This window comes from Hyperolius riggenbachi, chromosome 4 (genome assembly GCF_040937935.1).
Source record: "Hyperolius riggenbachi isolate aHypRig1 chromosome 4, aHypRig1.pri, whole genome shotgun sequence".
Lineage (NCBI taxonomy): Eukaryota > Metazoa > Chordata > Amphibia > Anura > Hyperoliidae > Hyperolius > Hyperolius riggenbachi.
In genome coordinates, this window is record NC_090649.1 from 466457159 (window position 1) to 466479487 (window position 22329).

The 22329-nt window shown below is 43.9% G+C and overlaps 1 protein-coding gene across 1 annotated transcript in view; it reads right to left on the minus strand.

Moving 5' to 3' along the window:
- MIA3 (MIA SH3 domain ER export factor 3) overlaps positions 1-22329 on the minus strand; it is a 129784-nt gene that overhangs the window by 36811 nt on the left and 70644 nt on the right. Inside the window, exons 8-17 of the mRNA XM_068233456.1 lie at positions 22044-22175; positions 21733-21754; positions 14723-14811; positions 14568-14645; positions 9654-9764; positions 6049-6120; positions 5384-5488; positions 3593-3715; positions 1391-1505; positions 923-978 (exon numbers count right to left, since the gene is read on the minus strand). Of these exons, the coding sequence (XP_068089557.1) occupies positions 923-978; positions 1391-1505; positions 3593-3715; positions 5384-5488; positions 6049-6120; positions 9654-9764; positions 14568-14645; positions 14723-14811; positions 21733-21754; positions 22044-22175 (903 nt within the window). The remainder of the gene's footprint in view (positions 1-922; positions 979-1390; positions 1506-3592; positions 3716-5383; positions 5489-6048; positions 6121-9653; positions 9765-14567; positions 14646-14722; positions 14812-21732; positions 21755-22043; positions 22176-22329) is intronic.

The window sequence follows — 22329 nt, forward strand, 5'->3', positions numbered from 1 at the left end:
TTGAGTGGTTGAATGCTGCACATAATTTGCATCACATTTTCCCGAAGGCCAGAATGATTAGAATCGGACTAAACGGTCAATGAGCTGCAAATAATTTCTGGAGACTGAACATAGACTTTAAAATACAATTGTAATGAGAGGGATATGGAGGCTGCCACATTTATTTCCTTTTAAGCAATACCAGTTTCCTGGCAGCCCTGCTGATCCTCTGCCTCTAATACCTTTAGCCATAGACCCTGAACAAGCATGCAGCAGATCAGGCGTTTCTGACATTATTGTCAGATCTGACAAGATTACCTGCATGCTTGTTTCTGGTGTGGTTCAGACACTACAGCAGCCAGATAGCTCAGCAGGACTGCCAGGCAACTGGGATTGTTTAAAAGGAAATACATATGGCAGCCTCCATATCCCTTGTTACTATTGTCCTTTGATGCAAAGCCTGCATGCAGCAGTTTAGAATAACGTAATCAGTTACAAGGCAGTACTGTGAACAGGCCCATAGAATTGTATTTGCAGTGAGTTGACATGCAGAATTATTCTGCAACGCACCTGAGCACTGTGAAGCTGCAGGAGGAATTCTGTGTGCAAATAGAGGCAGCTTGAAAATGGACCAATTGAAGTCTGCTGATGTGAGGTTGGATTGGTCTGTTTTTAAGCTGCATAATCTTGCATACAGTGTTTGCATAAACCTGCATCAACTCGGAATCATCTCCATCTCATTGACCATCTTTACATCCGGCAGACCAGCTCTGCTGATAACATTATTCTTTATGGAGACACAACTGTAAAACAACTGACAATAACCTTGATAATGTCATTATAATGCCCCCCTCACTCATAGGTGGGAATCGAGTCAGCAGGTGAATAGTCAGATTCTTGAAGGGGATGGAAGCAGGAAAAATAGGCAGTCAATAATAATTACCCTGGAGACGTCCATCATTTGCCTGATCTGCAGCCTCATTTTCTCCTTGTGTTTATCTAAATATAGAAACAGAAGGTCAAAGAGTCAGCAGTGTGGCACTGTGGCCAATCCTAGACACTGATATTCAGCTATGAAGCACCGTGGCCAATCCTAGACACTGATATTCAGCCATGTGGCACTGTGGCCAATCCTAGACACTGATCTTCAGCTATGAGGCACCGTGGCCAATCCTAGACACTGATAGTCAGCCATGAGGCACTGTGGCCAATCCTATACACTGATATTCAGCTATGAGGCACTGTGGCAAATCCTAGACACTGATATTCAGCTATGAGGCACTGTGGCCAATCCTAGACACTGATATTCAGCCATGTGACATTGTGGCCAATCCTAGATAATGATATTCATTCATGCAGCACTTTGCGCTATACTACAAGTAGGATGTCAGTTAGAGGAGCTGATAGTCACCTGGCACCTCTCCGTTCTCCAGCTCTCCGCCCTCTGGCGGCTGCCAGCTGCTCTCCTCTCCAGCCACTGAGTCCTCTTCTAGCTGCTTCAGCTGCATGATGCAGTTTGTCAGGACCTGGGAAGACATGGTTACTGTTGTCAGTATTACATAGCAAGTGAAATCAAAAGGAAAAAAAAACACACATGTCCATCAAGTTCATCCTTTGAGCCTCACTAGACCTCAACCCAGAACGCCAGGAGGGCAGCAGACCTTTCTGAAGAGTTGGTCACCTAAAGGCATACATTTTAAATTGGGGAGACCAAATTTCAGCACAGGGTGAAGACGAAAGATGTCACACTCTGAGCCTGCCGAGAGTCCCAGGTGGTGTTAATGTGATTCCCCCTCAGAGTTGTTACAACGGGGGAAGGGGGGTGCAATGTAATTCGGGCACCAGCTATTGCCGGCGGCTGAATTACCATTTTTTTTTCTAATTCGAGCTCCAGCATTCACCGGTGCCCAAATTGGTCACTTTACGACCTATGGTGATGCCTAAATCATCGGCGCAGCTCTGACCCGAAATTATCCATCATGATCTAAAGGACCATCCTTCTTTAACAGGTTCGATAAAATGATTTAAACCTTGCTACTTGAAAAATCATATATATAATCAATTGCCATAAAATACGGGACAAATGGGTACAAAAGTAAGTAATGAATTATGATAATCATCATGATAATGGATGCATCCCTAGTTGCGTGTCCCCTCTTTGCGGAAGTACAGCCTCTGCACATGTCTCTTGGCTCTAGTTTATGTCATATACTAGTATAATTCTTATGGATTAAAGCTGGCCATACTGCTAGTGATGGCCCGATCGACCATCTGATTTGATGCTAATTGGCCAAGCTTTATAATTACGCCCTTGGAGATATTTATATAGTTCATAGATAGAAACAAGCATATGGTGTCAACAGAGATTAGAGTAGGGATTAGATTGTGAGCTCCTCTGGGGACAGTCAGTGACATGACTATGTACTCTGTAAAGTGCTGCAGAAGATGTCAGTGCTATATAAATACATAATAATAATATGGTAGGACATTAGACTATGACTATGGTAGGATTAGATTGTGAGCTCCTCTGGGGACAGTCAGTGACATGACTATATACTCTGTAAAGTGCTGCAGAATATGTCAGTGCTATATAAATACATAATAATAATATGGTAGGACATTAGACTATGACTATGGTAGGATTAGATTGTGAGCTTCTCTGGGGACAGTCAGTGACATGACTATGTACTCTGTAAAGTGCTGCAGAAGATGTCAGTGCTATATAAATACATAATACTATGGTAGGACATTGGACTATGATAAGGATTAGATTGTAAGCGCCTCTGAGGACAGTCAGTGACATGACTATGTACTCTGTAAAGTGCTGCAGAAGATGTGTATATTCTATCTATCTAATGCTAAACACATAATGATAACAATAATAACAACAACAAGGTAAACAGGTGGAAAACTGAAATACAAGGTGTTACGAAAATGAACACTGGGACCAAGTTGCGAGACAACCTCAATGTTTAGTGGCCACCTCCCTCTGCTATACAATTCCCTGGTGTCCTCTGTACAGTTCTCTGGGGGTCTAGTGGTCCGCCTCCCTCCACCATGTGACACAACTATGTACCATAGTTACCATGTTTCATGTATAAAAAGATTAAAGGGAGTCTGAAGAAAAATAAAAAAAAACAACCACCAAAAACTAGATACTCACCTATTGAGAGGGAAGGCTCTGGATCCTATAGAGACTTCCTGTTCCTCTCACGGTAACTGCATGCCAGCGATAGCTCCCCTATTAACAGTCTCTACCACCGCGGGTGGCTTTATGAGCCGCCCATCTTCGGGAATTCTCAGGCTCCTGAAGCCTCCCGCGGTGGGAGATTTGAACAGAGGAGCCGGCGCTGGAACGAGCGGACCGTGTGAGAAAACAAAAGGATCTATAGGACCCAGAGCCTTCCCTCTCCATAGGCGAGTATCTATTTATTTTTAATTCGTTTCAGACTCACTTTAAATGTGGACTGGATTAATGACTGTCAGATTTGATCAAACAGTCAGATCTGCAAGAAAGATTGGTGTGAAACAGATCAGTGGATGGCCACTCTGAAGAAATCAGTCCCCGCATGTCCTTCCAGGAATGTACAATCTGCCGTGACCATTGTCTCACCTCAATCTCATTTTCTTTGTAGGCCAGAGCTTCCTCCATGTCCTTGTGAGATTTCTGCTGTAGCCGGATGTGCTCTTCCAGCTCTCGTTGCCTCTCGCTCCATCCATCCGCTTCCTGCAGCAACTACAACACAAGCAACGCAGGGTCAAAAGAGGAAAAGAACACTGAATCGATGTGGGGCCGGAAAAAAACCACTGAAGGCATAAAACCTGCAAGAGGCTACGTGTGTGTGTGTGTGTGCGCGTGTGTGTGATGGAAGCAGTCTGCTCTACGCTAACGGCTATATGAGTGACAGATAGAGGGAATATAAAGGTTATCTGCATCACTCCTGTCTGAGACAGGCAGCAATGTGGCCTTTCGATGTCTGAAAGCATGACTTTGTAGACGACTATTCAAGCTAGCATACGGCATAACTAAATGTGAGCAGCCCCTGTGACTGCAGAGGAGGCCAGATCTGAAAGGGTCCCCAACTACTACTTCGATCCCCCTGATAAAGGGATCCATTCTTCACATCAGGAGTTTTTGTGGCTATACCTGTTTAAAAGGAGTTCTTTGTCATTCTAAAAAACAAGCAAGCAGACACTTACCTGGGGCTTCTATCGGCCCCCTGCAGCTGTAATGTGCCGCTCCGTCCTCCTCCGATGCTCTGTTCCTCACCGCCGGTCTCGGGCTAATCACGCAAGTGATTACACTGCGGCCTCGTGCGCGCATCATCGGGAGCTTACTGCGCAGGTGCAGTAGAAGAAAACTTCGTACTGCGGCAGCGCAGTAAGCTTCCGATGATGCGCGCGGGAGCAAGCAATATTCGCCTATTTCGACGTATATTAGACCGTGACCGGCGGCGGGGAACAGAGGATCGTAGGAGGATAGCGCGGGACATGACAGCTACAGGGAGCCGATAGAAGCCCCAGGAAAGTGTCTGCTTGGTTTTTTTTTTTTAAGAATGTCACAGAACCCCTTTAACACTTGGATTAGCTTTACTTACTTCAGGCTTCTTCCAGCCCCTACAGGTCACGTGTGACTTGTTAAAGTGAGTGGTATATGGAGGATGCTATATTTATTTCATTTTAAGCAATACCAGTTGCCTGGCTGTCCTGCTGATCCTCTGCTTCTAATACTTTTAGCCACAGCCCCTGAACATGCATGCAGCAGATCAGATGTTTGACAATATTGTCAGATCTGACAAGATTAGCTGCATGCTTGTTCCTGGTGTTATTCAGACACTACTGCAGCCAAATAGACTAGCAGGGCTGCCAGGCAAGTAGTATTGTTTAACAGGAAATAAAAATGGCAGCCTCCATAACTCTCTCACTACAGTTGTCCTTTAAATTGTGCTGTACCTAATGACCACCACGCCGCAATGCACAGCATCAAAGCATATCACGTTTGGAAAAAGCTGCAAATCGCAATCGGAATTGAAGCACGTTTGCAAACGTGATTTGCAATGGAAAAAGTCTCTGGCACAGCTGGTGAAGGAGCAGAGAATTGCTTATTCCCTTCCACTCTTTACATTCATCCTGAACAAAGGAGATGAGCTTAAGCTGGCTTTTTCCCCTTCACCCACCCTAAATCCTCCAAATAAAGGAAAAACAGAACCGCCCACAAGGCTGAGGAGGGACTTGGTGTCCATGGTGGTGTAACGGCACCACTGCATTCTTTTTCATATCTGGATATCACATAAAATCCCATAACTATTCAAGCTCACAAGCAGACTGTGCAGATTTGATGAAGCGTACAATCAATCGACAACAAGGCAGCAAACAGACGAGGGAGCACAATTCTGGTGCGCACCTGCTCCTTCCTCTCCTTCAGATTAGAGTTCTCCTCCTGGACACGGTGAAGATCTAAGCGAACTTTCTGCTCCTTCATTTTTGCTTCATTCAGGACAACTTGCAGCTGAAAACAAACAACACAACCTGGTTAATAAAATAAAAACAACTAGAATAAAGCCCAAACTCTCCCATCCCAAAAGACAGGCAGCCAATGAAACGACCATGGTGAGGATAAGTACTGTATTGTTTTTTTTTTTACAATGGAAGTACATTTTACCTTTTTGATAAACAAAATAAAAACATTTTCTAACAGCCAAGCCTTTTATCACTTAAAAGCAGACCTAACATAACCTTTAAAGAAAAACATTTCTTTGTTACAGCTGATACAAATCCTGCAGTAAGTCTGCGCTGTTTCCACTTCCTGCTTTCATGGAAGCAGACAAAGGGTTAACATCCTGTGTTTACAAATTAGCTGCTCTGTTGAGGTCAAATTACAGTTGAGCTTAGTCACAGATGAGGGGGTAATTAGACAGGCTGAACTCTCTAAATACATACAGGGCACATTTCTCTATATTTTCCTTCTGTCCTCTGTAAGAGTTCAGGTCCACTTTAAGCGGAAATTCTACTTTCCTTGAGAAAAACAGGAAGGATGCAGCGACCAATCAGAGCACACTCTGAGCTTACCTCTGACAGCTCAGCAGAATGCTGTTCAAACTGCTTCTGCAGATGTTCTATAGATTTCTGTCCATCATAAATCTGTGAAAAAGAGGTATTATATTAATATTGATATATTATTGCTAAACTGCCAATAGGGCAAAGTTTCGAGAAATTACAAGAGCTTCAAAGTCTGTACAAACTTCTCCTCAGCATCTTTTGGGCCACAAGGTAGTGGTACCAGAGCAGCTATCAATCTGTTATAAGGGAAAAATCCCCCTTCCTTACACCCAACTCTAACCTTTCTCTGTAATAGAATTATCTACCTTACATCTAACTCCAAATTTAATGAAATTCCTATTATTTGCCCCATTTCCCTAATTATTTATTTTTATTTAAAGAGAACCAGAGACGACTAACATAATACATTTATACATACCTGGGGCTTCCTCCAGCCCCATCAGCATGGATCGCTCCCACGCCGCCGCCCTCCGCCTCCATCCCGGCGTGGGAGCGATCCATGCTGATGGGGCTTCAGGAAGCACCAGGTATGTATAAATATGCACTTTTATTGTACTTTTTAGCAATTGATGTATCTAATAAAATTTAGTTTTTTTGTACTTTTGAAATTTATGGTAATTGGTGATTTTTTTTTTTCATGACACGTATGCCAGCCTTACTGAACCACTTCAAATTGAGTTAGTGTAAATCTATTATTATGTTTTGTCGTCTCTGGTTCTCTTTAAGTATTTATATAGTGCCGACATATTACGCAGCGCTGTACAGAGTATATTGTCTTGTCACTAACTATCCTTCAGAGGGGCTCACAATCTAATCCCTAACATAGTCAGATTTGTATGTATAGTGTAGTGCATGTATCAGTCTAGGGACAATTTAGGGGGAAGCCAATTAAGTTATCATGTTTTTGGGATGTGGGGGGAAACCGTAGTGCCTGGAGGAAATTCACACAGACACGGGGAGACCATACAAACTCTTTGCAGATGTTGACCAGGCTGGGATTTGAACCAGAGACCCAGCGCTTCAAGGCCAGAGCTCTAACCACTACAATCTCTGCCTAGCTTCCTTGGGGCACGTTTCCACCAGTTTTCTTCTCTTCTGTGCAGCCTCTACACCTCACCCCCTAGCAGGAACCGAAGCAAAAAGAAAAGGCGCCGCAACAGGTGCCCGTTATAAATGCTGCGATTAGAAGCAAAGAAAGGAGATTTAGGTGCACGGCAGTGGCTGATCACAGGTGCCGAAATGTACCTTCTTTGCTGCAAAACTCGACTTCTATAATGGCCATGATATGCGGCAAGCGAGGTAAATTTTGGTGCCAGCAGGCGCACATAAGCGGTAATGATTTCAAATATCAACATCCTGGGCACCAGGGCTTGCGGAAATTATTACCGCTAATGGCTGAAATGTAACCTTGTTTGCTGCACATCACAGCTTTCTGGTAGATGGGGGAGGAGAGGTTTAGGGGGAGTTAGGCTTAGGCACCACCAGGAGGGGTTCTAGGGTTAGGCACCACCGGGGGGGGGGGGGGGGTAAAGGAAGGGTTCTATGTGAGAGTAGGGTTAGGTTTAGCCACAGTAAAATATCAGTAAAGATTAGCAATATTTAACTATCGGAATTCAGTAGTAGAATATCACTAATCTTAGCGATATTCTACTAGCGGCAATCCCCTGCGTCTTTTTTTTTCCAGGCTAATTGTTTTACATGTATGCAGCAATAACGCCTAACCCCAAATGATACTACCCTTTCGTTGTCTTCAGCACTCGGTCCATTTTATCACATGCCCAAATCACCATCACCACATTCACACTTTGGCACACAGTTTGTTGCACATTCATTTTAAGTGTTATACCTCCGGTTCACTTTCGGAATTTGTGACTCTAAAGTCGCTAACCCACTGCGCCTGCGCGGCCGCTTTTCTTGCTCCCTCTGAAGCAAGTGCGATCGGCGCAGTACGTTCCCGGTGACATCAGCGGTATAAAGGATGTGGCCGCGCAGGCGTGGTGGGTTTGCAACTTCAGAGTCGCAAATTCCAGAAGTGAACCGGCAGCGGTGAGTGGCTGTGTGGGCACAGGATTTCTGCAGGGGACCATTAGAAGCCCCAGGTAAGTTCAACTCTTTTCCCCCGACCCCCCCTACAGTATTCCTTTAATGCTGATCAGTGTAGCTGAGTACATATAGAATGCACTGCACTTATGCCACATCCTCAATCCCTATAAGGTGCTATACTAAAACCAGATCTGCATTGGCAGCTTTCATAATCACAAGGTGACAATGAGCATCAACTACGAGGCCCTGAAAATTGTCTCTAAAGGTAACTAAAAAAATCCCACCCTAAACTGATAGTTCTCAGCAAAAACACCAAATCCTATAATATTTACAAAGACAGGCTTCGCAGTTTGAAGATTCTGCATTCATTTCACATGAATAATGCCAAAATGTTTGCTCTCTCAGCCGACACCACGCCTCCCTGCTGACTGATGGCCTTTCATGGCTGTCAGCTTCTAGAAGGGAGGTGTGGCTTTAGTTTGAATGAGAGTTACGGGGCAGCAAGAAGATGCTAAAGAGAAGATGAGAATGTATACATTGGTAGATTGGACACTGTGCTTTAAGGAGAACCAGTGGCGGTTCCATGGGGGGCAGATGGGACAGAGAGGCATGTACTCTGCCTTATGACATGCCTCTGTATCCCTCCCCCCACAGCTGCTCTCTGCCCCCGCCCCCCCCCCCCCTCGCCCATGCTATACAACCCCAAGATTAGAGACAAGATTTGTCGCTATCTTGGAGGTAAACATAGGGGAGAGGGATTCCCTGTTAAAAATGCCCGCCAGGGGCGTTCCTGTAGGGTTTCCAGAGCTGCTATTGGGCAGCTCTCTCTCCCTGGCCGCACCCCCTGCCGCTCCCCCGCCTTCCTGCACACTGTGAATGATGAGAGATAATCTCTCATTCCAGCGTCGTGGCCCAGAGGTCACGAAAGTGAGCCATTGCGGCCCACAGGAGCGGCGTTTTTTGTGGCTACCTGATCCGCTCAGCTCCCTGGACCAGGTAGCCTAAGTTTTTTTTACATTTTATGAGTCCACCTCAGGCTCTCTTTAAAGAATTTACAGAAGTCACAGATGCTATATCCACACCTTCCCCTGCATATTTAATGAGCAGCTCGAAGAGGAAGGGGGGGGGGGGGGAAGAGAGAGAGAGAGAGAGGGGGAGAGAGAGAGAGAGAGAAACATGGCAGCTCCTATAGCTTTTAGAAACCAGGACAAAAAGTGGTGGTTGGTTCCCTTTAAAGGGGAACTGAAGAGAGAGTTATATGGAGGCTGCCATGTTTATTTCCTTTTAAGCAATACCAGTTGCCTGGCAGCCCTGCTGATCCTCTGCCTCTAATACTATTAGCCATAGCCCCTGAACAAGCATGCAGCAGATCAGGTGTTTCAGACTTTAAAGTCAGATCTGACAAGATGAGCTGCATGCTTGTTTCTGGTGTTATTCAGATACTACTGCAGAGAAATAGCTCAGCAGGGCTGCCAGGCAACTGGTATTGATTAAAAGGAAATAAATATGGCAGACTCCGTATACCTCTTACTTCAGTTCCCCTTTAAGATGTGTCGAGGGGCGTGACTTACCATTTCCTGCTTCCTCTTGTTCTGCTCCTTCTGGGTTTCCAGTTCCTGTAGCAAGCTCCTCATTCTGGCATCGAATTGCTTATTGCTGTTCTTCATCTCCTTCAGTGTCACCTATCAGGAGAGAGATGCACGGGTCACATGACAGTAAGGTTTTCTGCATAGTGTGAGCAGTTCAAACATTCAAATAAAGTTCTTCTTTCAAAAGGGGAAAAAAAACCTCCGGTATTGCAGACTAGGGAAGATCAATAAGATGCTACTTATTTTGAGAAAAAAAAAAAAAAAGCGAGTTGGCTCTTGGGTGCATGAAAACCAATAAATACCTTTATTAATAAATCAACTAGAAAAAAAAACGCACATCTTAATCAATACAAAAACCCCATAATACATAAAATATTAAAATATTTTTAGCTCCAACAAAGCATGCCATCAGGACTCTAAATCACTACTAATGCTAAGGGGCTGCTAAGGGGAATCCATTGCAAAAGAATTTGGATTTTTTGCAATGGATTCCATGCATTTTTGCCAGTAAAAATCATCTAGTGAGATTGTGTCTCAGCTTGACAGTTACCTATTCGGGGGACTGCAGCCCCTTAGCATTTAGAGTCCTGATGGCATGCTTTGTTGGAGCTAAAAATATTTTAATATTTTATGTATTGTGGGGTTTTTGTATTGATTAAGATGTGGGTTTTTTTCTAGTTGATTTATTAATAAAAAGGTATTTAATGGTTTTCATGCACCCAAGAGCCAACTCGCTTTTTTGTGGTTTTCTATTATTCATTGTTGGCAGGGTGCATGAAAAGTCATTTTTATTTTACAATTAAAATTTCTTCTGTATTTCCCAATTAACCGCAATTCTCCTTACGAGTAATTCACATAGTAGTATTGGCACTTGATTTGGCCCGAGGAAGAGGGCAGAGCCCCACGAAACGCGTTGCCTGTGCTATATACAGTGGGTTGCAAAAGTATTGGGCCCCCTTGAAGTTTTCCACATTTTATTGGAATTCCACATGCAAGACCAACACAAAGTGGTGTACACATGAGAAGTGGAACGAAAATCATACATGATTCCAAACATTTTTTACAAATAAATAACTGCAAAGTGGTGTGTGCATAATTATTCGGCCCCCTTTGATCTGAGTGCAGTCAGTTGCCTGATGAGTGCTAATGACTAAATAGAGTGCACCTGTGTGTAATCTAATGTCAGTACAAATACAGCTGCTCTGTGAGGGCCTCAGAGGTTGTCTAAGAGAATATTGGGAGCAACAACACCGTGAAGTCCAAAGAACACACAAGACAGGTCAGGGATCAAGTTATTGAGAAATTTAAAGCAGGCTTAGGCTACAAAAAGATTTCCAAAGCCTTGAACATCCCACGGAGCACTGTTCAAGTGATCATTCAGAAATGGAAGGAGTATGGCACAACTGTAAACCTACCAAGACAAGGCCATCCACCTAAACTCACAGGCCGAACAAGGAGAGCGCTGATCAGAAATGCGCTATTTTTTGGGTCCGGATCTCCGGCCCACGCATCCTGACCGGAACCTGACCTGAGCCTGACATCACCATCAGGAACACAGAAACCAATGGGAAACGGAAGGCACAGAACACACTGCCTACAAAAACCTGACGTTCTACCCCACTTCCTATGCGTATCCAAGCGGCCATTTCGGATGGGGACACATGGGCCAAGCATGTCTGGAGTGGAGCAGCAGTGACAGACGTGCTGGAGCTGTTTTGGCAGAATGTCGGAGGTGGAGGTGAGGCCTACAGCGGAGGAACCTGATTCTACAGGTGCACCAGGTGCACCTTCTGCTGACCCCAACATTTTTTTATTTAATTTCGCTATTTTTTGCCTACGGATCCGGATGGCAGCCTGATGCATGCCTGATGCAAACGGACCGGATCCTGATCGGATCCTGATCGGAACCGTACGGTTCCGATCAGGATCAGGTCCTGATCCGATCAGGATCTGGTCCGTTTGCAAGGCAAAACGCAAGTGTGAATGGGGCCTAAGCCACCTCAAGCTTTCTTATTTTAACTGATTTTAGAGCATTTTATACCTATTGGGTGCCTCTTTCCCCTTGTTCTTTATTTACAAAAGCACTTACTGAATGGTAGTTGCTCAGTCAAACTGTTAAAATAGCAGATAGCAAGTATTATTAGCACACCAATCTGCAGTTTACAGCACACTTTATCATGTCAGTATCCACAGAAAGTCCAACAATTGTTTCAGGGGCCTCACAAGGTCCCCCTTTGTCAAGGCGTGTGGTTTAACCCACACACCTTAAAGGGGGACCCTGTGTGGCCCCCAAAACAATTCTTGGACTTTCTGTGGATACAGACATGATAAAGAGTGTGCTGTAAACTGCAAATTGGTGTGCTGATAATGCAGGTAGTCCCCGACTTACGAACAACCCGCCGATACAAACGCCATGGATTCTGTGTTTCCATGGGAGCAAGTAAATTTAAAAAAAAAATTTAAATTGGACTTGCAGTTTTTGAAAAAAAATCGATTTAAAAAAAATAAAAATCAAAGAATGGCTTTTAAACTTGTATAAACAGGTACAGAGGGCAGAGGTGACACAGAGGGGGACACTAGAGGCACAGGGGACAGAGATGGCACTATGTTCCGACTTAAGAACAGATTCAGGTTAAGAACGAACCTACAGTCCCTATCTCGTTCGTTAACCAGGGACTACCCGTACTTCCTATCTGCAATCGACCAGTGGTACCGCCTATATACCACTTCATCAAGCACCCTCGAATCCTGTGTGCCCACTCTACTCTTGGAGCCACCTTTGTACAGAGCTTTTCCAGGAAGTGTTTTTATAAAGAATAAATGTAATACTGAAAATCTCCAATGAGGAGATGAACTGGTCCAAAGCCTGTCAGTTTTGTCAGATTTCTACTGACAGCAACATAGGAGAAAAGTAATTTGGAGTGCATTTTACTCTGGAAGAAATGTACTTTTAATAAGTATGTGTTTATAAGAGGGTGCTGATAAGTTTCTGGCTTTGCACCCTAACACTTGAAGTGTGGGGGCATATCCCATGTCTGGGAGAACTCATGGAGAAGCATGTGATCAGTTTAGTCAGGTGATGGATATGTAAGCCTCTGATTTGCTAGTCCTAATCATGTGCTAAAGCAGGATGTGTTCAGCGCAAATCAGCGCTTTGCAAATCTATCAGCTGATCAACCAATCACATGCTGCTTCATGAGTTCTCCTAGGCATGACCATCATTAGCCTAATATCTTAGAATTTGGCTGTGCAAATATCGGGTGTCTGAGGTTCTTAAAAAATGTGTTATTTCCACATCACAATCACCTTATGAGCTCAATATTTGGTAAACGGATGAGATAAATGGCCGGCACTATTATCGAATTTTTCTGAGGGAAACCTCTGTTTATGGCTAGAAAAGTGGTCAGTCTGAAAAGGTTTACTCCTGATCAACCAGTTATCTCACTTGATTATGTTCATAAAGGAGGTGGGTCCAGTTTAAAAATATTCTTGAGGCCAGTTTTACACGTTTTTTGCACTGCGGTGGGGAAGAGATGTTCCTGCTACACACCACAGCAACAAAAAAAACAAACTACAAATGGCAGAGTGCACCGACAGGGTAATATGCATAGCACCGTCCTCCGCTCAGTGTGCACTCCTTGCTGGGCAGATAGTATGTTCCGGAGATTCCCCTCGGCCCGCGTTGCACCACGCTCTGTTTACACTGCGTGCGTCGTCCACAGACTTTCATTAGCCAAAGCAGCGTGCCTCAAGCGCGGTGCTTGCGGTAACACGCTTCTGCCCTTGCATCAGCTTTGATACCTCTGGCGCACCACAAGAGACCGCAATAAGTGTGAAGGCCTCCATAGACTTTCATTGCTTTTGCAGCCACATGCGGCAAGATAGAATAACGCAATGTAGGTTTACCTTGCTGGTGTAAGAGAGGCCTTATTCCCACTGTGGGACGCTTTGTCCCTAGACTAAATCTAGGATCAAGCATCCACCAGTCTGAAGAGGCTAGAGAAGCCTCATTAGGATCCAGAGGCTTCCTCCCCGCAAGGCAAGAAGCCCATGGGTGCCCTTTTTTCCTTACAGATTTCTGTAAGTGCTTAAAGTGAACCTCCAGACTAAAAATCTACTCAGCAGAACTGAAAAGGCTTTGTGTTTCTTTAACAGTTTCACAGCATCAGAACTTTGTTTTTCTTACATAAGCCTTATTTTTAGCTGCACAAAAGCTTAAGCGCCACCCCATCAAAGAAAACTGCCCGGGCTTTTTTCCCCTGATGCTGTGCAAAGCATGATGGGATTTCCTATGTTGTTATTCACGTTGCCTAGCAACTGGGAGGGGTGATCAGCACACAGGACAGTTGGAACTGTGTCTCATGCTCCCTGTCACCTCCTTTCAACCAAAAAGATGTCTGCCATCATGAAATCAAACATTTGCCTGTTCTTTTAAAACAGGGTGGGTAAGAGATTATATTACCTATCTATTCTGGCTGGATAGTGTAATGGTTGAGGGCTCTGCCTCTGACACAGGAGACCTGAGTTCGAATCTCGGCTCTAGCTGTTCAGTAAGCCAGCACCTATTCAGTAGGAGACCTTGGGCAAGTCTCCCTAACACTGCTACTGTCTATAGAGCACGTCCTAGTGGCTGCAGCTCTGGTGCTTTGAGTCCGCCAGGAGAAAAGCGCGATATAAATGTTCTGTGTTTGTTATTCTAATTAACATAACTAATGTAACTTAATGACAGTATGTTTGTTTAGGCTGAAGTTCCTCTTTAAGAAGTGTGCTCAGTATATGCACAAATCTATCATACCATCATCAAAATACACCATAAGCCCTTGACTATAGACCAGCTCCTCAGCCGAGTCACACAGGAAGAGGAGATACCCGGTTATCAGAGCGGCATTGCGATACCTTGAGAGCTGCCGCCTCTTCCTGCAGGTGTGTGCTCTTCTCTTGCGTCGTACCCTCGCTCTCCTTAGCTTCCTTTATCTGTGAGTGACAGAGATATGAGAGTCCGTTATGAAGCAACCCTTCCCCTTCATACATCTCTCTGTGTAACCCGTTACCTTGGTCTCCAGCTCAGAGATCTTCTCTAGAGCGTCACTCTTCTCCTTCACAAGAGCCGCAATCTTCTCTGCCAGCTGCTTCTCACTGACTGCAAGGAAATTACATCATACATAAGGCAAAAATAGCCCTACCCAATGAAAACCAACAATGACAGCACATCTCTAACAGGGCAAAAATGATAAAGACTAAAGACAAAAACAGGGTCGTGGTACAAATACATAGCTTTATTACAAAAAAAAAAAAAAAAGTTAAAACTTACATATAATGAACTAATAAAACAAGTTGGTCAAACCCTCCTGATTACACTTTTTGTTTATTGACATAAATATGTATCTGGAGTTTAAAGTGTAACTGTCGGGCATAAAATCAAAAATCAATTCTCTATTTTTATCTGGTAAACAAGTAATAAGGATGCTAACCAGGCAATCCAAAAGTTAAATTCTCTATTACTTTTCTTGTTTATAAATGATCATTCCCCAGTTTACCTGACTCTTATTTGGTACGTTGCCGCACAAAGGAAGTTGCAGGGCATGCTGGGTTGTCTTTTTTTTTGCTTCTTTACTTTGCTCTCAGACTTAAGACTAAAAAAAGACAACCCAGCATGCCCTGCAACTTCCTTTTTGCGGCAACGTACCAAATAAAAGTCAGGTAAACTGGGGAATGAAAAAAAGTAATAGAGATTTTAACTTTTAGATTGCCTGGTTAGCATCCTTATTACTTGTATACCAGATAAAAATAAAGAATTGATTTTTGATTTTATGCCCGACAGTTACACTTTAAATGACTGATTCCTCTAAAATGTTCTATATTTTTACGTGGAGGTTACCTAAATCATTTGTTTTTTTAAACAAGTTCTAAAAGTAGATGAAGAAAACTTACGGTAATTTAACAGAAAAAAAGGGACCCTGAATAAAACTGGACTATATAAACTGACCACATGATGACAAAGTATATGCCGAACTCAGAGCTCCCTATCAGTGAACAGTGCATGGAAAAACAATGACCGGTATTTGTTCTAGAGCTACACCTAGAAAATGATATCCATGTTATTACTGTCAGGATGAGGCCTCCCAGCCGCCTAGAAGATCAGTTTTTAATTTCTGTTTAGAATAACTTTTTAGCACTCTGCAATTGAAAACTTACTCAAAAGCAGTTCAAATAGTACAGTAAAAATCACCAGTATTTATTTGCTTACTGGTGACTTAAAAGGGATTTTGTTGATCAGGTGTGAAAATATCACTTAGAAGAAATCTTCCTCTCCAAGTCTCCCCGGTAGTCCTATAAAGGAAACCTAAAGCGAGGTCTCCACATTTATTTCCTTTTAAAGAGACTCTGAAGTCTCCCTAAAGTTTTTAGTTTAAAAAACTCATTACCATTATTGTCCCACCTAAAACGCTGCAGAACCGCGGCTGAAAACCCCCCGATCACCCCAAATTCACTTCTGCATAGAGGCAGCGCGGCTCTGCCTCTATGCGCGTCAAGCAGCGCGGATCGCCGCCTCTCCCCCGCCCCTCTCTGTCTTCCTTCACTGAGAGGCAGGGCCGGATTTCTGGCAAGGCCACATAGGCCATGGCCTAGGGCACCAGAAGTTTAGGGGCGGCTCAGTGAGGGGCAGGAAAGCTGTTCTATGCAGCCATCCCTATCTACAAGAACAGCTTTAACCTTTGAACTCTCTGTCCTGTACTTGTGCCGTCACTGCAAGACCTGTAAGCTCTATCCTGCAGGTATACATCAGCCTAACTCTCATAGTGACACAATGGGTCCATCATTAATGAGATGCCAAGCATAACATAAAATTTCAAAACATAACTTCTAATCTAGCTATTACTAGCTATTACTAAAATAGCTATTGTCTGTGACACCAATGTTGAAAAGTAAGGCGAATTCTCATTGGGGCACACAGAGATAACAACCATACAGACGATATAGTTGGCCTTGGGCGGTAAAAAGTACAAATCCGGCCCTGCTGTGAGAGGGGCGGGGGAGAGGCAGAGATATGCGTTGATTGACGCGCATAGAGGCGGCAGCAAAAATCCAGTTGAGTTTGGGGTGATCGAGGGGATTTTCAGCCGCGGTTCTGCGGCGTTTTAAGAGAGACTATAATGTTAATGAGGTTTTTAAAATAAAAACCTCATTTTAGAGGGACTTCAGAGCACCTCCAAACTAGCTTGTTTGAAAACAGAAAGAGAATAGGTACCTTTGTGCAGAATATTCAGGCATGTGTAGTATTGTGAATACTGTGCGCTTACGTATATAGAGTGCGTCCTAGTGGCTGCAGCTCTGGCGCTTTGAGCCCGCTAGGAGAAAAGCGCAATATAAATGTTCTGTTTGTTTGTTTGTTCGGTATGTGGACTAGACAGTATTATTTACAGCCTCTGAATCCCCCAGGCAGCCAGTGCAAAGTCATGCACTAAAGACATCACAGCGCAACTTCAGCTTTGTATTTCCGCACAGCTCATGGGGCTGGGCTAAATTTACACCATTACCCGAAACAAGGAGATGGGTAAGAGCTCATCTGATAACAGCGCAGGTGGCAGCTCTCGCGGTTACCCACATGCCGCAATGAGGAAGTCAGTATCCCACACTAACGTTAACGGTTACACAGTATCTGATATGGAGGGAGTTCGTCATGCACAGCACAGCGTATATTTTACCTTCACAGATGTGACATCATTCTTGCTATGTACAGAAAGGCAGGAACAGAACAGTAGTTATATACTGTGATGGCTGAAAGCAGCTTGTTCAGATCAGGCAGTTCAGTGTCCACTCCAATCGTCCGGTTTGCATACAGAGCAAATGCGGTTCCACCATAGGTGTCTATGGGAAATGCATCCGCTACCCGGATAAATGCAGCAGGTAGTGGACTTTGCGTTGTGTTTACTGCAGCACAGCAACTGGATCCACTAAAAATAGCAACTGGAAGCACAAGCTATTTTTAACATTAGTCCCGTTTGCATGCCCTTCGCTGCACTGTCAACACAACACAGGTAATAAGCAGTAAGACACACAATGCCAGCTGGAGTAATAAGGTACATACACATGCCTGATATTTCTGAATGCCTTGTCGTTCAAACCGGTCGTTTGAACGACAGTTTGGCGTGTGTATGAACGTTCGTTAGACTGATAGTAGCAGTTATGACTGATCCGCTAGGCGGATCCGTGGACTAACTGTCATTCAAATGAAAATTAGGTCCTTACATGTGTACAAACGACTTGTTGTTTGAAAGTCTATTAGTTTGACACTGAAAGACTTTCAAACAACAAGTCCTTTGATCAGCCATTTATTCTGGTTCATTGTTCTATCCAGTCCATTGTCCATTACCAAATTGGTTAAAGAACAAGCGACACCCATGCTAACCTAGACATAAAAAACACATATATAAGTAGATAAATACTACTTCTACTTACATAACAGATGTATTGTGCTACCTACGTAACGATTCCTGTGAATTTTATAAAGGAAAAGCAGAAAATCCTATTCTAGGCAGTGGCCATCTTGCCAAGCTAATGCTGACATCATATCCTCCCTGACTCTTGTTTTCCCCCCTCCCTTCTCTTGCTCATTGTGTATTCATTAGCTGCCCTCCTCCCAGAGTCTTCAGACACTCCCACTGAGGTGTATACTAGGAACTACACTGTCTTTTATTTTATTTTTATTTACACATCCAATCACTGAGTCACCTCAGCCTTGCTTGTAAACACAAGTAATCAGACAGTGTTTCTGATAAGCAGCCAGGGAAATAAATTGAAGAGGAGGAATATATTATAGATAAAATAACTCCCAGCATTCAACTCTTTGGCACTGTTTGGCACTAGGGCCAGTGCTCATAAAGTATGTGATAACTACAAACCATAACAGCAGAAAACGTTTTGCAAGTTTTGAATGCAGGATTAGCATCTTTATTACTTAATACACTCAGACCAGTTGCTGTTATGGTGACAATACCGCTTTAAATGACATGTAAATTAGCATATTAAATGACTTGTTGTTCAGTGTGTACATAGTAGCTAAACTACAAGTCGTTCAAACAAGTTCTTCAAAAAAGTTGAATATGTGTACGGACCTTTAGTCCCAATAATACTAGTTCACACCCCTCTGTGGACAGAGTGCACGATCAAACACGATACACAAAGAGGGAGAGCCCTGTTGAAAAGTTAAGAGTTTTGAGGGCTTTTTTGAAGGTGTTGACTGAGGAGGCAAGCCTAATGGGCAGTGGGAGAGAGTTCCACAGGTATGTGTGGCTCTAGTGAAGTCCTGTAGTCGTGCATGGGAGTGCGAGATGTGTGGGGTGGTTAGGACAACAACGTTGGAGGACTGGAGTGGGTGGGCCAGGTGTGTATCTGCTGAACAGGTCAGAGCTGTAGGTCGGGCAGGATTTGTATATAGATTTGAAGGATCTTGCAGCGAATTTTGAAGCACATCGGGAGATAGTAGACGGATCTGCATAGGGAAGTCATGGTGGAAGGAGTTGATTAGTATGACTGCTGCATTCATGATGGATTGGGGGGGGGGGGGGGGCATGCAGTTCAGAGAGAGGCCTGACAGGAAGGTATTGCAGTAGTCCAGGAGGGTGATGATGAGGGCATGGATGGGGAGTTTGTGTGAGTCAGGTAGGGGCGGTTCTTGGAAGATGTTGCATAAATGGAGATTGCAGGGCCTAGCAGTGGTTTGGATGTGGGGAGTGAAGGAGAGTTTGTAAACATGATAAACATGGATAAATGTTTCCCTTCTGGTTCTGCTATTTCCCGAGCGGGGCAGCACTAGTGCGCATGCAGGCCACTATTCTGGGGTCTCAACGCTGGCACTAGCTGATGTACAAGGACAGAAGCCTCAAAGGATCCAGAGATGCGACTCCACCCAAGGTAAGTATTATGTAATAGAAAAAACAGTATTGTATATTTTGTACAAGGAGACAACTTTGTATATCTGAAACATTGCAACTCAAGTTGTTTGTAAGTAGGGAGACTGTCTGAATTGAATGGGCATCTTTAGTGTGAACGAACCCTTACTGGACAGCTTCACTCTCAATATCGGATAAACTTAAAAGGGCAACTGCAGCAAGATACTGCATAGTTACAGTGGTTTGCAAAAGTATTCGGCCCCCTTGAAGTTTTCCACATTTTGTCACATTACTGCCACAAACATGAATCAATTTTATTGGAATTCCACGTGAAAGACCAATACAAAGTGGTGTACATGTGAGAAGTGGAACGGAAATCATACATGATTCCAAACATTTTTTACAAATAAATAACTGCAAAGTGGGGTGTGCGTAATTATTCAGCCCCCTGAGTCAATACTTTGTAGAACCACCTTTTGCTGCAATTACAGCTGCCAGTCTTTTAGGGTATGTCTCTACCAGCTTTGCACATCTAGAGACTGAAATCCTTGCCCATTCTTCTTTGCAAAACAGCTCCAGCTCAGTCAGATTAGATGGACAGCGTTTGTGAACAGCAGTTTTCAGATCTTGCCACAGATTTTCGATTGGATTTAGATCTGGACTTTGACTGGGCCATTCTAACACATAGATATGTTGTGTTTTAAACCATTCCATTGTTGCCCTGGCTTTATGTTTAGGGTCGTTGTCCTGCTGGAAGGTTAACCTCCGCCCCAGTCTCAAGTCTTTTGCAGACTCAAAGAGGTTTTCTTCCAAGATTGCCCTGTATTTGGCTCCATCCATCTTCCCATCAACTCTGACCAGCTTCCCTGTCCCTGCTGAAGAGAAGCACCCCCAGAACAGGATACTGCCACCACCCTATTTGACAGTGGGGATGGTGTGTTCAGAGTGATGTGCAGTGTTGGTTTTCCGCCACACATACCGTTTTGCATTTTGGCCAAAACGTTCAGTTTTGGTCTCATCTGACCAGAGCACCTTCTTCCACATGTTTACTGTGTCCCCCACGTGGCAAACTGCAAACGGGGCTTCTTATGCTTTCTGTTAATGTTTTTTTTCTTGCCACTCTTCCATAAAGGCCAATTTTGTACAGTGCATGACTAATAGTTGTCCTATGGACAGAGTCTCCCACCTGAGCTGTAGATCTCTGCAGCTCGTCAGAAGTCACCATGGGCCTCTTGACTGCATTTCTGATCAGCGCTCTCCTTGTTCGGCCTGTGAGTTTAGGTGGATGGCCTTGTCTTGGTTTACAGTTGTGCCATACTCCTTCCATTTCTGAATGAGCGCTTGAACAGTGCTCCGTGGGTTGTTCAAGGCTTTGGAAATCTTTTTGTAGCCTAAGTCTGCTTTAAATATCTCAATAACTTTATCCCTGACCTGTCTGGTGTGTTCTTTGGAGTTCATGGTGTTGTTGCTCCCAATATTCTCTTAGACAACCTCTGAGGTCATCACAGAGCATCTGTATTTGTACTGACATTAGATTACACATAGGTGCACTCTATTTAGTCATTAGCACTTATCAGGCAATGTCTATAGGCAACTGACTGCACTCAGACCAAAGGGGGCTGAATAATTATGCACACCCCACTTTGCAGTTATTGATTTGTAAACAATGTTTGGAATGACGTATGATTTACGCTCCACTTTTCATGTGTACAACACTTTGTATTGGTCTTTCATGTGGAATTCCAATAAAATTGATACATGTTCGTGGCAGTAATGTGACAAAATGTGGAAAACTTCAAGGGGGCCGAATACTTTTGCAAGCCACTGTATTTCCTTTTAAACAACACCAGTTGCCTAGCTATCCTGCTGATCCTCTGTCTAATTCTTTTAGCCACAGACCCCGAACAAGCATGCAGCAGATCAGGCGTTTGACATTATTGTCAGTTCTGACAAGATTAGCTGCATGCTTGTGTCTGGTGTGCTTCAGACACCACTGCAGCCAAATAGCTCAGAAGGGCTGCCAGGCAACTGGTATTGTAAAAAAGGAAACAAATATGGCAGCCTCCATATTCCTCTCACGTCAGCTGTCCTTTAACTCTCACCTAAACTTTTACAAAAGACAAAAGTTTACCATGGATTTAAATTGGTTAAGGAACGGTTGAAATTACCTTGATAAAGTCTGCTCTTCACCTACAAGAGAAGAGAAGAGAAGCGTGTATCAGACAACACTAAATAACCAAACACATGTCCCAATGAGAAGCTTTTCGTGTGTCTACAGGGACTGCATACAAAGGTCAGGCTCTGTACAGAGGCCAGGCAGTGAAACGCAACACTCAGCAAATAAGATTAACAGATTGCTAAGAAAAGCTCCTCGGTCACAATGCTACGTGACTCTGCTGGGGAGACGGCTGATCTCTGCGCTGGCAGCACTGCGGTGAAACGCAGGAACGTCTCTGCACAGTAAGGAACAGAACCTTACCGAGAGACAGGTCCTCCAGAAGAAGATCATGATGGAGAGGATTCCCACCAAGAGGGTGATGATGACCGCTTCCCATTGCACCCCATGGAAATCCGGGCCAGGCTGGAGGTCCTCAGGCAGAGCTGACATGAGCTGAAACAGCAAGACAGCAACGTGAAAGGCTGAACAAAACAAATCAGAAAAGGTTTAAAGAAAAAAAGCTTCCCTTCCAAACTTTTATTGCTTACATAGAGGCACGTGTAAATTAACTACAACGGAGGAGGATGGATGAAAAAAAAAAAAAAAA